This window comes from Raphanus sativus, chromosome 2, assembly GCF_000801105.2.
Source record: "Raphanus sativus cultivar WK10039 chromosome 2, ASM80110v3, whole genome shotgun sequence".
Lineage (NCBI taxonomy): Eukaryota > Viridiplantae > Streptophyta > Magnoliopsida > Brassicales > Brassicaceae > Raphanus > Raphanus sativus.
Genome location: NC_079512.1, coordinates 35240970 through 35254411, shown reverse-complemented (window position 1 = coordinate 35254411; position 13442 = coordinate 35240970). Strand labels below are relative to the sequence as shown.

The following is a 13442-nucleotide window of genomic DNA, read 5'->3' as shown; positions in this document are numbered from 1 at the left end:
TCTTTTTCTTATATTATTTTATTTATTTGTGATATTTACAAATCATAAAATGAGAATCAGTAATACTTTTACTATTTTGAGTCCTCAACTTGCCGGGGAAGCAAAACCTAAACTAACATCAAACCCGTGCTACACAAGCATATATCTTCACCGTTATATATTCGATACATCGATTAAAGATAACATTATCAACAAATCTCTCTCTATCTCTCCTAATATGATGAGGCATACGATGAAACTTCTTGGCCAACAAGCAAGGCGGATTCAGCCTTCCAACATTGCTCCTATCTCCATTCGCCACGCAGGAACCCTAGTTTCTCCTCTCCGTAACAACAACCCTTTGCTACTTCGTATCGCTACAGCTCTAGATCAGAAGACACCAGTCGTTCAAGCCCTTGAGCAATGGCGAGAACAAGGTAATCAAGTGAAGCCTTCTGACCTAAGATGCATCATCAAGAAGCTCCAAGATTCCGAACATTTCTCCCATGCCCTCCAGGTATTAAAACCTAACACAACTCTTCCTTCGTTTATCTTTAAATTATATTCTAATTATCATATTAATTATATTTCTTTGTTTGGTTGCTAGATATCAGAATGGATGAGTTCACATCGTGTCTATACTCTGTTTCCGGAAGATGTTGCATCTAGGGTTCTGTTGATAGACACTGTTCTAGGTCTGAAAGAAGCAGAGAGGTTCTTCGAAACCATCCCTGAGACCATGAAGGACTACACTGTCTACACAACTCTGTTAACTTTATACGCAAGAAACAACAACACTCTTGATAAAGCAGAAGCTGTTTTCGAGAAGATGAGAGATCTAGGTTTCCTCTTGAAACCTACCCCATACAACCTAATGCTATCTCTCTACAGTCCACTGAAACGCCACGGCGATGTCAACAACCTCCTGACCGAGATGGAAGACAACAACGTCGAGCCGGATGATCTCACAGCGAACCACGCACTCTTGGTCTACGCAGCTGTATCCGACATCAAGGCCATGGAGAAGTTCCTGAGCAGCAACCAGAGAATCAAACTGGAGTGGGGAACGTGCATCGACATGGCAAAGGCTTACTTGAAGTCAGGTTCGACTGAAAAGTCCTTGGCTATGCTGCATAGAACAGAGCTTTTGGTTGATTGTGCGTCAAGGAAGCCGGCTTACGAGGCGCTGATGAGTGTGTATGGAGACGTGGGAGAGAGAGAGGATGTGTATAGGATTTGGGAGCTTCACAAGAACGCGGGTTCGAGTAACGAAGGGTATAGAGCTGTGATAAGCGCGCTCTCGAGTATAGGAGACATGGAAGGTGCAGAGGTGATATATAGAGAGTGGGAGCTTGGAGGTCTCCCGTTCGATGCTAGCATCCCTAATACTTTGATCTCTGGATATCATGCTTTGGGGATGGAGAGAAGACTAAGAAACTAATCAAACATTGATGAAGTCCATTGTCTCGAGTGTGCAATGTGCAGAGTATTATGACTCGCATGTGAAGACCTCTATGTAGTTTTCCAATTTTTTTTTTTAAGAAATCGTATAACCATTAGTTAAAGCTCTTTCAAGAAAAAAAGTATCCATCTTTTGTCGTTCATAATCTTTGTCACTGAGTTGCTTCAAACCTGGTATGTGGAGTAATTGAATCAAGGGTTAGCTGAAGAGTTTACACATCATAGTTTCATAATCCATACACTCGCGAAAGGTGTATTGGATTGGGACAATAGGTGTGTGTGTGTGTGTATCTATTTAACAAATTCTACATATATAACTTTACACACAGTTTTATTTAGAAAACTCGTGCTTATATTTAAATCCATCTTTTTCAAGAAAAAGAAGAATAAATAGTTGTTTCAATAAATAAAAATAAGGAAAATAAATACACCACCGGAACTGCCTATTTTTTTGTAATAACCGGAGAGGCGGAGATAATCCTAAAATCCTATTATAGTTTACCCGGTTAGCAAAATCTTTTAAAAGAACTACTTATTATTGCTTCTTCAAATCGACATTCGAAAATAGTAGGAAATCAAGTAGTTTGTATCTTCAAACGCATTGCTTAAAATGTTAAAATATTTTTGAATCACCTAACCATCACCACAACAGTTATCATTATTCCGGAATATAATGCTAAGCCACCACGATATCAAACCAAACAAGACGATGATGAATGCTACGATGCTCCATTCGATAATTTCTGCGGTTTCAGAACTCATTTTGGTCTTAATTAACAGCGTACCACAACAAATTTTGTCTTTTCTTTTTCAAGTTTTGTCTTTTCTTTTCAAGTTTAGTTTATTCTTTTCTCCTACAGTTACATTTATAGATAGATTACCAAAAAAGAAAAATATTGTATGATACCGCATGCAATTATTAAATCATCAGACTTAAGAAAACTCTTGCATGCCTCTTTACAGTTAAGAAGACGATAAAAATTAGTTTCTTTTTATTAAAGAAATTAGTTCCAAGAGTAGAGGATCTCCATTATTTTCAACAAATCCATCACCACCGAAAAAGAAAAAGCTTTGCAGTTCCGTGGACAAATAGAACAATTTCTTAGCTTGATTTGAGTCTATTCAAACTTTTTGCATATTACACAAATCTGGCTTTCATATTTATTAATTATTATAACCATAAGTAGCATTGACAAACTATATTAAAAATATTAAAATACTGTTGATGAAAAATCTATCTCATGAGTATATATGTGTGTGTGTGTAAAATTACCGTTAAATATTATTTAGTTTTTTGGTTACCAAAGTTCTATTTAGGGCTACCAAAATAAGTTTTAGTAACTTTTTGATATTTAGGTGACTTGGGATATTTTTTTATCAACGGGTTAACTGAGATTTACCATGATTTTTATTAATAATTCTAGAGCCTCATTTAAAATTAGATGATTTGGTTTCTTTTTAAAGTAATAAATCCCACCAAGAATTTATAAATGGCTAGAAAATTCTTGAAATTTACAACTTAAATATTTTCAATAGCAGTAAATAGTTTGTATCCCATATAATATTACGTTACGTGTGCAATGAAATTCTCACCTTTAATTTAGTCACATGAACAAACCTCCCAATGAAATAAATGGAGAACAAATTGATGATGATTCTTTTTTGTAAAATGTTAAGTTACAAATTGATGAAGTTATTGGAAAGGAGTCCACTTGGATCATCCCAGGACCATATTGAGCTACTTCCCTAACCGGAGGGACCATAAGAAAATAGACTTTTGTATGTTTTTCTTTCTTTCTTGCAATATGGCACGCATGATGAATTAACACCATCTCCCTCGTGGTCGTGGTACATTTCAAGTTTACATTTTTGTTTTTTCTTCCTATATGGATAATCAAATCTTCATTGCTAAAGTGGGCCAATATTCCCCAATCGGTTAATAACAATAAATATTAGTTGACTTTTAAAGTCGTAAGGATTGCTTAATGAGATATTTAAAAGTTCTGAAGATATGGTAGGTTCATTTACAAACAACTGTAACGAATGTATTAAGATGAATAAAATATTAGTTGACTTTAAGCTTCTGTTGTTTAGTTTATCATATACATAAACATAATTACATATTCCTGGGTAACTGAATAGTCAAACCTACAAGGCTACAACGTTGTGGGGGCAGAGGCGTGCCTCATGTGTAATCAAAAAGGTTTTTGCCTCAGGCCCCCAAAATATATACAAATTTTAGGATCCCAAAATTCTCCAAAAATCTGGTGTAGCATAGTGGTTTTAGTGAACACACTATAATGTCATCCTACGTTCGATTCCCCCATTGTTGCTTTTCAATTCTTTTATCAGAAAAAGTTATTTCTGTTATATTGTCAACTTCCCAAAATCAGAAAAAGAAAATCTCTTTAGTGATCCCCAAAATTTCTAAATAGAAAAGACATAAATATCTCAACTACTTTATACATGATCTATCTATATTTTCATGTTGTACATCTTATTTCTCACGCAGTATCCTAGCATTTTTCTTCATTGTTCCTTCTGTGCTTCTAGCCTTCTATCAACAAGTGTCTCTTTTTATTTAATCATCACCATTTCTTATTGTATCAAAATATATGTTTATTTCCGTATAAACCGCATCGATATCATTTTTTCTAGTGCTTTTAGTTTTTTTTTTAATTAAGTTAACATTTCACACTAGTAAGGAATCTAGATTATGAAAATTTGGTGAAAGAGTTTATTGAAAAGGAGAGGAGAAAGATTATGTCGTAGTTTTATATTATTGTTTTAGTTTTTCTTTATGCTATTTTAACTATAGTTATATTTTAGTCAAAAAAAATTTTGGTTAAAAACTCCATTTTTATACTTGCCTCAAGCCCCTGTAGACCTTCCCACGGCACTGTATGGGGGTTAAGAATTAACAATAATTGCACTACAAGAAAAATAATTCAATCAAAGAGCGGATAATCTTTTCAATGAAACTAAAACGATTTATTACATTTTAGCTTTGGACGGTCTCTACTCTGCTGATGAGTAATGAACTCCTTACGTAACTCTAGCAAGTTACTACAATAACACCAAGCTTACAAATATTTATATATAGCATATGCAGTGTCACGTGATATTTTAATGAACTGCGTTATGCGCCGGACGTATAGTATACGAAGGTGAAAGCCTTTTAAAATGTATAGTATACGAAGGATATGCATGTGACACATTAGTTTGATCAAAGCCACAAAACAGTTCACCTTTTCCCAATATAAACTGATAAATAAGGATTATTGAAGTAAGCAAATGTCCCTGTAGCAGCTCAAGGGATGTCAAAGGGTGAAAGGACGTGGCTCTTCATGAATGTTCATGCATTATGTCATGTTTGGCCGTCGACAAATTCTTTGACATTCCAAATTAAACTTCAACGATTCTCTAAATATATATTTTATAGAGTTTTGAGTTGAATTAGGTTCATGTCCATCCACTCTTCTTAGTGATACCTACGTTTTCTCGGACGATTATGAAACCAATGTATAAGAATATTCCTTCCTTAGTAATTATGTCTACCGCCGGAAATAATATCTTCATAGAAAATTCATTGTGAATGATAACAGAAACTAATTTTTAAACAAACTCTTTGTATAATATTTTCTTCAAAAAATCTGTATATATAACTTCTTCATGAGGAAAATTGAATGAATGGCGGCTCGCCCGACCAAATCTAAACCACAAATAATTATTCTACCTGCTTAAGCTCAATGATATGTATATTCTTATTGGTTAAATCATTCGCTAAGTTGTAATAGTCATACATATGTAGTAAGAAAATATTTCAACCATGTTCTGTACGTAAACTAAGACTTTACTTTTTACCTTTTCAATTCTAAACGTAAATTACTTACGATTTACGACGATTAAGGAACCCCATTTCTAGATGCTTATGAAAATTTATGCTTTTGACATGTAAGACATTCACAATGGTCAACCAGAATTGAAGTCATAACAATAGTTTTTAACAATAGTATTTGAACCCTAATTCTATAGTTTTCAAAATAAACTCCCCAACTAGTAGACTACTATGATAATTGTCGACCCAAACCAAAATGCGATGATAAAGGAGCATACAGGTTACAGGCGAATTATGGTAAAAAGAAAAAAAAAAAAAAACTCTTACGCAATTTACCGATCAGAGTGGTAACTATTTTTTATTTTATCAGAGTGGTAACTAAATAACTTACAACATTTCTAAATTTCTAATCAAATTAGAAATGATTTCAGATGCAATAGTTGGTTACCATAACGTGGGAATTAAAGAACACGGTTGATACTACCATTATGACCGCATTAGCTCTATTATAAAAATAAGTGTGTACACTACCTAATGTATGTATGTGAGCACTGAGCAGCATGTGGATGTAAGTCATGTACCATGCTGCAAGAAAACTCTTCCATGGACCTGAAGTTAATCACTTCCACCACGTCTCGTTAAGTCTAACCACATGTTTCCATTTTTCTAAATAATCTTTTATGCAAATAGTTAATCAAACTACGTTCTTTTCTTTCTTGGTTTGGCAAAATAAACATACTAGTTTAGGACATTACACGAAATATCACTCAAAAATACATAAAGAGAAACAAATAAATAAATAAATTCTTATATATTCATGGCTTCTAAAATTAAATTATAAACCTTTGAAACTCATGCGAAACCGATATTCAACCAAAATATTGCGATAACAACTTTAAAAGGAGACTAGATCTCGACCCGCACAACCGTACGAATTTTATTTTTTTATAATAAATAATTTTAGTTATAAAACAAAATTTATAAGTAAATTAGTATATAATAGAATAATTATTTTTCATTTTGTAAACGATAACTTAATATATTAGTGTATAATAATATTTCAAAACTGATCACGAAATTAGTTAAAATATTTACATATAACTTTTGAAAATTAATTTCTGTTAAAATCTTTTTTAACAGATTTTTTCGAATTTTTATTATATATGTGATTTAAATACAAGTTTGATTCAATATATTATTATTTTTATTTATGAAATCCCTAAAATATTGAGAAGTTATTAGTTTTAATCAATTAAGTTTTTTATTGTTAGCTTAAAATAAAATGTATAGTTGAATAAATAATATATCTATTTAAAGTTATATTTTTCTAAGGGAGAGTCTGAACTAAAAAAACACATGAAAGAAGTTATGACTTTTTTTAAATATAATAGATATAAACCACCATATGACAGTACCGCAGATTAATGTTTTTGCATTTTTCAGATAAGAAGGTGTCGATGAACATTTTCTTAATAAATATGTGCAACAATGATTAGACGATACATCATCTGTTGAATCAATTATTTGAATTTAGCAAAAACAAACGAAGTAATAACTTTGGTCCAGCTTTCGGTTTAACTAAATTCCGGTTTACAGCTAAATATAATAAATCCTGGACCACACAACTCCTTGAAATTTGAGTCTATTGGTGCTCTGTCTCTTCTTTCGAAGTTGGGCGGTACCTAGTTTCAAGTTTTTTTTCATCACCTTTATTGGAGGTTTTTGATTATTATATTAAACCTAATTACTAATAAAATACGAGGTTGCCACATGAAAAACCTCCATACGGTAGCGCCAGGTGCAATGGCCCTGTCACGGTATTTCTAGGGATATAACTTTTTTCTTTAACCCAAATAAATTATCAAAATTTGTGTACAATTTGTGGTGATTATCTTCTTGATCGTCGGCGTAGGCAATAATCTTTTTCATTTTTGGTTATAAGAATAGTGTAATAATTGGTGTGACAAATAGTTCGCATAATTTGATAGAACCGTATTTTACAAACTATGGATTACTGAATATTGTAAAAAATAAAAAAGATAAAATTATATCAAAGAGTAAGAAAAAGATGATACAACTCCAGAGGCGAGATATTATCTCTTTCCTTAACTCAAAATACGTCCCGTAGTGCGACGGTTCGATAACGTAATGAGTCCCAGGATACAACTGCAAACAATCTTCTGAATTTGCGTCACTCTATCAGAAGCCTGGCGAAACTAATTTTGTGTTGTACTCTCAGACACAAAAATAAATAAAATAAAACATCACTATAACATGGAGGAATTGTATTTGTTGTTGGTTTTCAAGTGTGTCTCACTCTATTATTTTCTAAATGGCTCACAAGCCTTTATATAAAAAATACAAAACAACACATTATGCTTTTGAAAAGCCATAACATACAAGAGAGTAATGGAGTCTTAAAGTCAAAAAATCAATGTTGTCATTAAGAAAATTTAATTCCTTTTGACTCAATTTTTAATGACTTAGCAATAAAGAATATATTATATATTTGACCAAATCAAACATAAATAATATTTCTTTTAATTTGGGTTTGCATTTTATGTTTATACAAACATAAAGATAGTCATGAATAAGTAATGGACATAATATCCAACTAACAAATTCAAACCCAAATATCCAATATATGACATTTGCTAATTTTTAATATTTAGCCAAACTCATTTTGGACTTCCATTTCTCATTCAAAACCAACTCTGATTTTGACATACGAGTACACTACTTCATAGTGTCAAACATTTGGTTATTCCGACGAACGTCTTCGTCCCGAAACATACCGAAAAATGGTCTTAAACCATTTCGTCAAAAACGAGTTCCAACAATCCTCCACATGAATAGAAATGCTTCTAAACACTAGACGACTCGGCAGACTTGACTTCCTAGACAAGACTCGACAAGACTCAACAAGACTCAACTAAGGACTTTTGAGAGTACAAACGAGAAATTCACTGCATGATGAGTTGGTAGCAATTTTTCAGCCTTGAACCAGTCATTGTTAATAGCTATCGGATTTACTCGGCCAGGAGGTGGCCATGATGTCTTGAACCTCCCGGGCTTTGGTGTAAACCTAGACAATAGCCAAAACACAGTTTCATTCTCTCACAAAACCAATTTCTCTATTGTGTTCATTTTGGCCCTGAACATTCCTGGTAATCATGAGTGAACTTTAGAGAATATAGCCATTTTATTCTCCTAGAAACGGCCCCATTTCACACTCACAAGGTGATTTGCCATTAGTTTTGTTTAGAGGAGTATCATGTACTACTTCATTCATATCTCAAAACAATTGGCACAAATCATTAAAAGCAAATGCTTATCCTCTATTCCTTACATGTAGCACTGTTTAATCATCATAGGAACTGGGTATAGACCGAAGTCATACAGTGCTTTGGGCAGATTTAGTTTGACTTAGTTGTCTCCTTGAACCTATTTCTTGGGATCTCCAATCTGATAAGTAGAGTTACCGCCAAACTTCATCTTAGTTCATAGGCTAAACCCATTCCTCTTGATGATATTACAATTTGATCTCATGACACACCTTTAATAACAGGATCCTATGTTGTCATCATAGTGAACATAATCTCTTGAGATTAGTCGAGATCAATTGTCTAATGCTTTTTGTCATCTATTCAAGATACAATTAACCATTTTTCACAAAAACTTAGTGTACAACACTACCTTTTTTTTTCTTTTAAAAAAATCATATTTTGATAACTATCACTAAGTTAATTTGGCCTCTTGCCAATAACTTTATATGGTAAGCAAAGCTTCCCCCACATTTCTTGAGATAGCTCAAAATCATGCATATTTATTTACATTTAACATCTCTTAAGAGTTTAGAAAATTACTCTACACCTCTTTTAGATTTAAATGAATAAAAATAATTTCGAAAAATTATTACAATTTTCTTTAAAATGTATTTCATTCTCAGAAATTCACATTTTAGATACAATTATTTTCATAGTTCCCTCAAGTTGATTTATAAATCTAACTTGTATATGTTTTGAATTTTTCCAAAACTTTTTTTTTGCTTTTAGCAAATATACATATCATTATATGATATTGTTTGTACCATCAAAACCACCATTTTTTATGATTATTCTCAAACATATTGACTTTAGAAACTACAATACACATGTCAGTTTCAATCATATTGGTCTGAAAATTCTCATTGGTTTTGCATGATCAACCTTTTTAAAAAATTGCATTTAAGCATTGACGAAATACAAATGTTTTGATCAATATCAATAAACATTTTATTTCTTATGGCAAATGATTTATATGTGGCAGACCTCTCCTAAATTTAATTTGAGACGTCGACTCACAAAATTCCATTTCCATTCATATAACATGATTCCTTAAGAATCAAAATGTTATTTATAACTATGGTTTCACCATATTTGAAACTTGAATTTCTTCTGATTTTCTCATGGTCAACACACTTAATAACTAAATTAAGTTATCCCAAAATCTGAAAGAAGAAAACAAAAACGTTAAATCATTCTTGATAATTAAAGCAAATAATTATCTTAACCAAATCAATGCAATAACACATTTTGACCAATTAAAAAAAAACGTTTTAACTTGATGGAGATCATGTTTGCATCAAAACAAAAACAAGATATCATTAGTGCATATAATGAGAAAAAATGAATTTTTATCCCCATAGAAATCATCAACAAAAATAATCTGATGGAATGAACAGATTTTTTATCACCATGAAATCTCCAATTCCTGTTTTTATGACAAAATACTTCACAAAATAATCAGTTTTGTTAGTATAATAATACAAACAAAAAAAATTTACTAGAAAGATTATTTTGAAATAATCTTATAGATCTGACACCGGCATCTTTTCCCAAAGATCAGTCAACCTGTTCTTACAAAACAAATACTTTTACAATAATCAGTCCGGTTAGTGCAAAGCAATAAACGGATATTTTGAGTTAAGACTGATAGAACCGTATTTTACAAACTACGGATTACTGAATATTGTAAAGAATAAAAAAGATAAAATTATATCAAAGAGTAAGAAAAAGATGATACAACTGCAGAGGCGAGATATTATCTCTTTCCTTAACTCAAAATACGTCCCGTAGTGCGACGGTTCGATAACGTAATGAGTCCCAGGATACAACTGCAAACAATCTTCTGAATTTGCGTCACTCTATCAGAAGCCTGGCGAAACTAATTTTGTGTTGTACTCTCAGACACAAAAATAAATAAAATAAAACATCACTATAACATGGAGGAATTGTATTTGTTGTTGGTTTTCAAGTGTGTCTCACTCTATTATTTTCTAAATGGCTCACAAGCCTTTATATAAAAAATACAAAACAACACATTATGCTTCTGAGAAGCCATAACATACAAGAGAGTAATGAAGTCTTAAAGTCAAAAAATCAATGTTGTCATTAAGAAAATTTAATTCCTTTTGACTCAATTTTTAATGACTTAGCAATAAAGAATATATTATATATTTGACCAAATCAAACATAAATAATATTTCTTTTAATTTGGGTTTGCATTTTATGTTTATACAAACATAAAGATAGTCATGAATAAGTAATGGACATAATATCCAACTAACAAATTCAAACCCAAATATCCAATATATGACATTTGCTAATTTTTAATATTTAGCCAAACTCATTTTGGACTTCCATTTCTCATTCAAAACCAACTCTGATTTTGACATACGAGTACACTACTTGATAGTGTCAAACATTTGGTTATTCCGACAAACGTCTTCGTCCCGAAACATACCGAAAAATGGTCTTAAACCATTTCGTCAAAAACGAGTTCCAACATAATTACGATTCTCTTAATTAGTTATTGAAAATTTGTATTCTAGAGCATGTGATCACTTCGACGTATGGTATGACTAACACTATATATCTTGAATCTTCTACCAATAACTCGCTATATTTCAATTAGATTTACTTCTTATGTTACAGAAATATGTTTCAACTACTTTGATCATACCAATAAGATTACATGTTAATGTACATATATCATTGGTGTAACTACATCGTACATATCATTAATTTTATTAGTTTTAGGTGTATAAATATATAACAATTTGGAAACATTATCTTTAAGATTTAGTTGTTTATCAGTTTTCCTTGCAGAGTAAAGTTGACTAAATTTAATCTCAAGTAGCTTTAAGTTAATCCATTATTGCTGTGGGATACACATTACACAGGTTAAGATAAAATCCTTCAAATTTGTCATACAGTCGAATCAGATTATCAGCTCTCAGGTTCTGCCACATATGAACATCTAGTTTTGATCAAACAGCCGTAATATATGCAAAAACTAATATTAATTAGTTTGATATCTAGTTTGCCGTCATCAAAAAATTATCATATTGGTTAGACCACACAGGAGACTTATCTAATCAATATATCAATTATAATCTTTAACAGTTCACTAAGATCAAAACTTTCAGACCAATTAAGCTGTCAAATGTTTCAAGACGATCCTTCTTGAGATATGCTCCTTCTACTTGACACAATGTGTAGAATATAAACATTTAAAAATCGGAAACGGGGAATAATTGAGTTTATTAGAAAATTATTATACTGTTGTAGTTTTTCTTGTTGGCAAAAACAAAATCCGTAATTTGCTAATTCTTATTAAGATTTCGTGTCTTGAAACTCTCTTAACAAAAATATATAAATAATTAACTAACATCCATATGCTTATTACGCGAAAAAAAGAAATCCAAAACAAAACAACCATATATTCGGAGTAATCGCCTGCTATGTTCACTACTTGGTCGGAACTTCTCTTTTGGATTCGATCATCGCCTTCAAAGAGGCTCACTCTCTTGCGGAAGTTGGCAGTACAATCAGTCATCTTTCACATCTGGAAGCAAAGGAACAACCTCATCCACAATCAAGTGTCCATTCCTCCTAGTGCGGTGTTCCTAAGCGTGTGGATAGACAGCTGTAAAATATTATCTCAGCTAGACGATTAAGGAAACCTTTCAATAAGCTCATGTCAATGTGGCTGCGATAGGATTTCTTATAGTGTACTAAATTGTACTATATAGACGATTAAGGAAACCTTTCTTTTTGCCAAGATGGCTCAGGCCTAAGTTGTACTATATAAATTTTTGTTCATTATATGATATTTACGGTTTAGCAAAAAAAAATATTCGGAGTAATTCATGGGAGGAGTAGTTTCACAAGATCTTGGAATCTAGGGGTTTTTAAAACTTCTAAATTGCCATTCATTTACATATAAATGAAATGTAATATATTTGATTAGTTAATATTTTTATTTGCTCCTATCTATTCGTCAAGTTTATTTATTCCTCTCTATATGATTATTTTCAAATATAATCCAAGGTTTTCATGTGACATGTTATCTTTTGGGTGCATCTTATTTTACAAATGCATAGATAAGTTTATTACTTTCATATATTTATCGAAGTTTATATTTTCTTAATTTACTATGTAGGTGTTAAAAATTGGAATATATAGGAAAACGATGAATCGTAAAGGAATATACATATTTGATCATTTCACTATACTATTCTCTTAATATCATACTTGCCACTAAAATTTACAGAAAATTATAAATGAATAAACATCGTGATTGTGCAAAATCTTGTGATAATAAAATCCCGTGAAAGAGCAAAATCTTCAGTTGTTATGTAGTACGCTTTACATATGTCGACCAATTAAAACCATCGGATATATTATTCCGAGTACGATTCCAAAGAACTTACTTAATGCGGTCTAATGACCATACAGTTGCTAATTGCTTTAGAGAAAAGTATATAGCTTGATTGATCAAATAAGTAAAAAGAAATACATGCAATAATAAACAAAAAGATTCTTTTTTTTTATTTTTCTCAAAAGAGTTCTTTCATCATTGTATAAATCAGTTGATAATCAGGGAAAGCTGAACTAATCTCGGGAATGGCCCCCTCTTTACAATTATTCTCTGAGCGTAATCCTAAATTATTATTTTTGTGCATAGTTGATAAAATACACAAATGTTTAAATATTCAGAAGTTTTGATAATTTTTATTTTGATATAACATTTTGTTTTGCATATATTATATATGTATGATTATTTAGCTTTAAACTATAAAATATAGTATGTGACTGTAAATATGTTCTATGTGTACTGT

The 13442-nt window shown here is 31.5% G+C and overlaps 1 protein-coding gene across 1 annotated transcript; it reads left to right on the top strand.

Moving 5' to 3' along the window:
- Positions 1–78: 78 nt before the first annotated feature.
- LOC108841085 (putative pentatricopeptide repeat-containing protein At1g28020) lies at positions 79–1582 on the top strand. The gene is made up of 2 exons (XM_018613863.2): positions 79–496; positions 587–1582. The coding sequence occupies exons 1-2, from the start codon at positions 218–220 to the stop codon at positions 1418–1420; spliced, it is 1113 nt and encodes a 370-aa protein (XP_018469365.1). The 5' UTR covers positions 79–217; the 3' UTR covers positions 1421–1582.
- Positions 1583–13442: the final 11860 nt, after the last annotated feature.

Coding starts and splice junctions, on each gene's coding strand:
- LOC108841085 (XM_018613863.2), top strand. CDS start 218: ATGATGAGGCATACGATGAAACTTCTTGGCCAACAAGCAAGGCGGATT. Junction 497..586: donor ATTTCTCCCATGCCCTCCAG/GTATTAAAACCT, acceptor TTTGGTTGCTAG/ATATCAGAATGGATGAGTTC.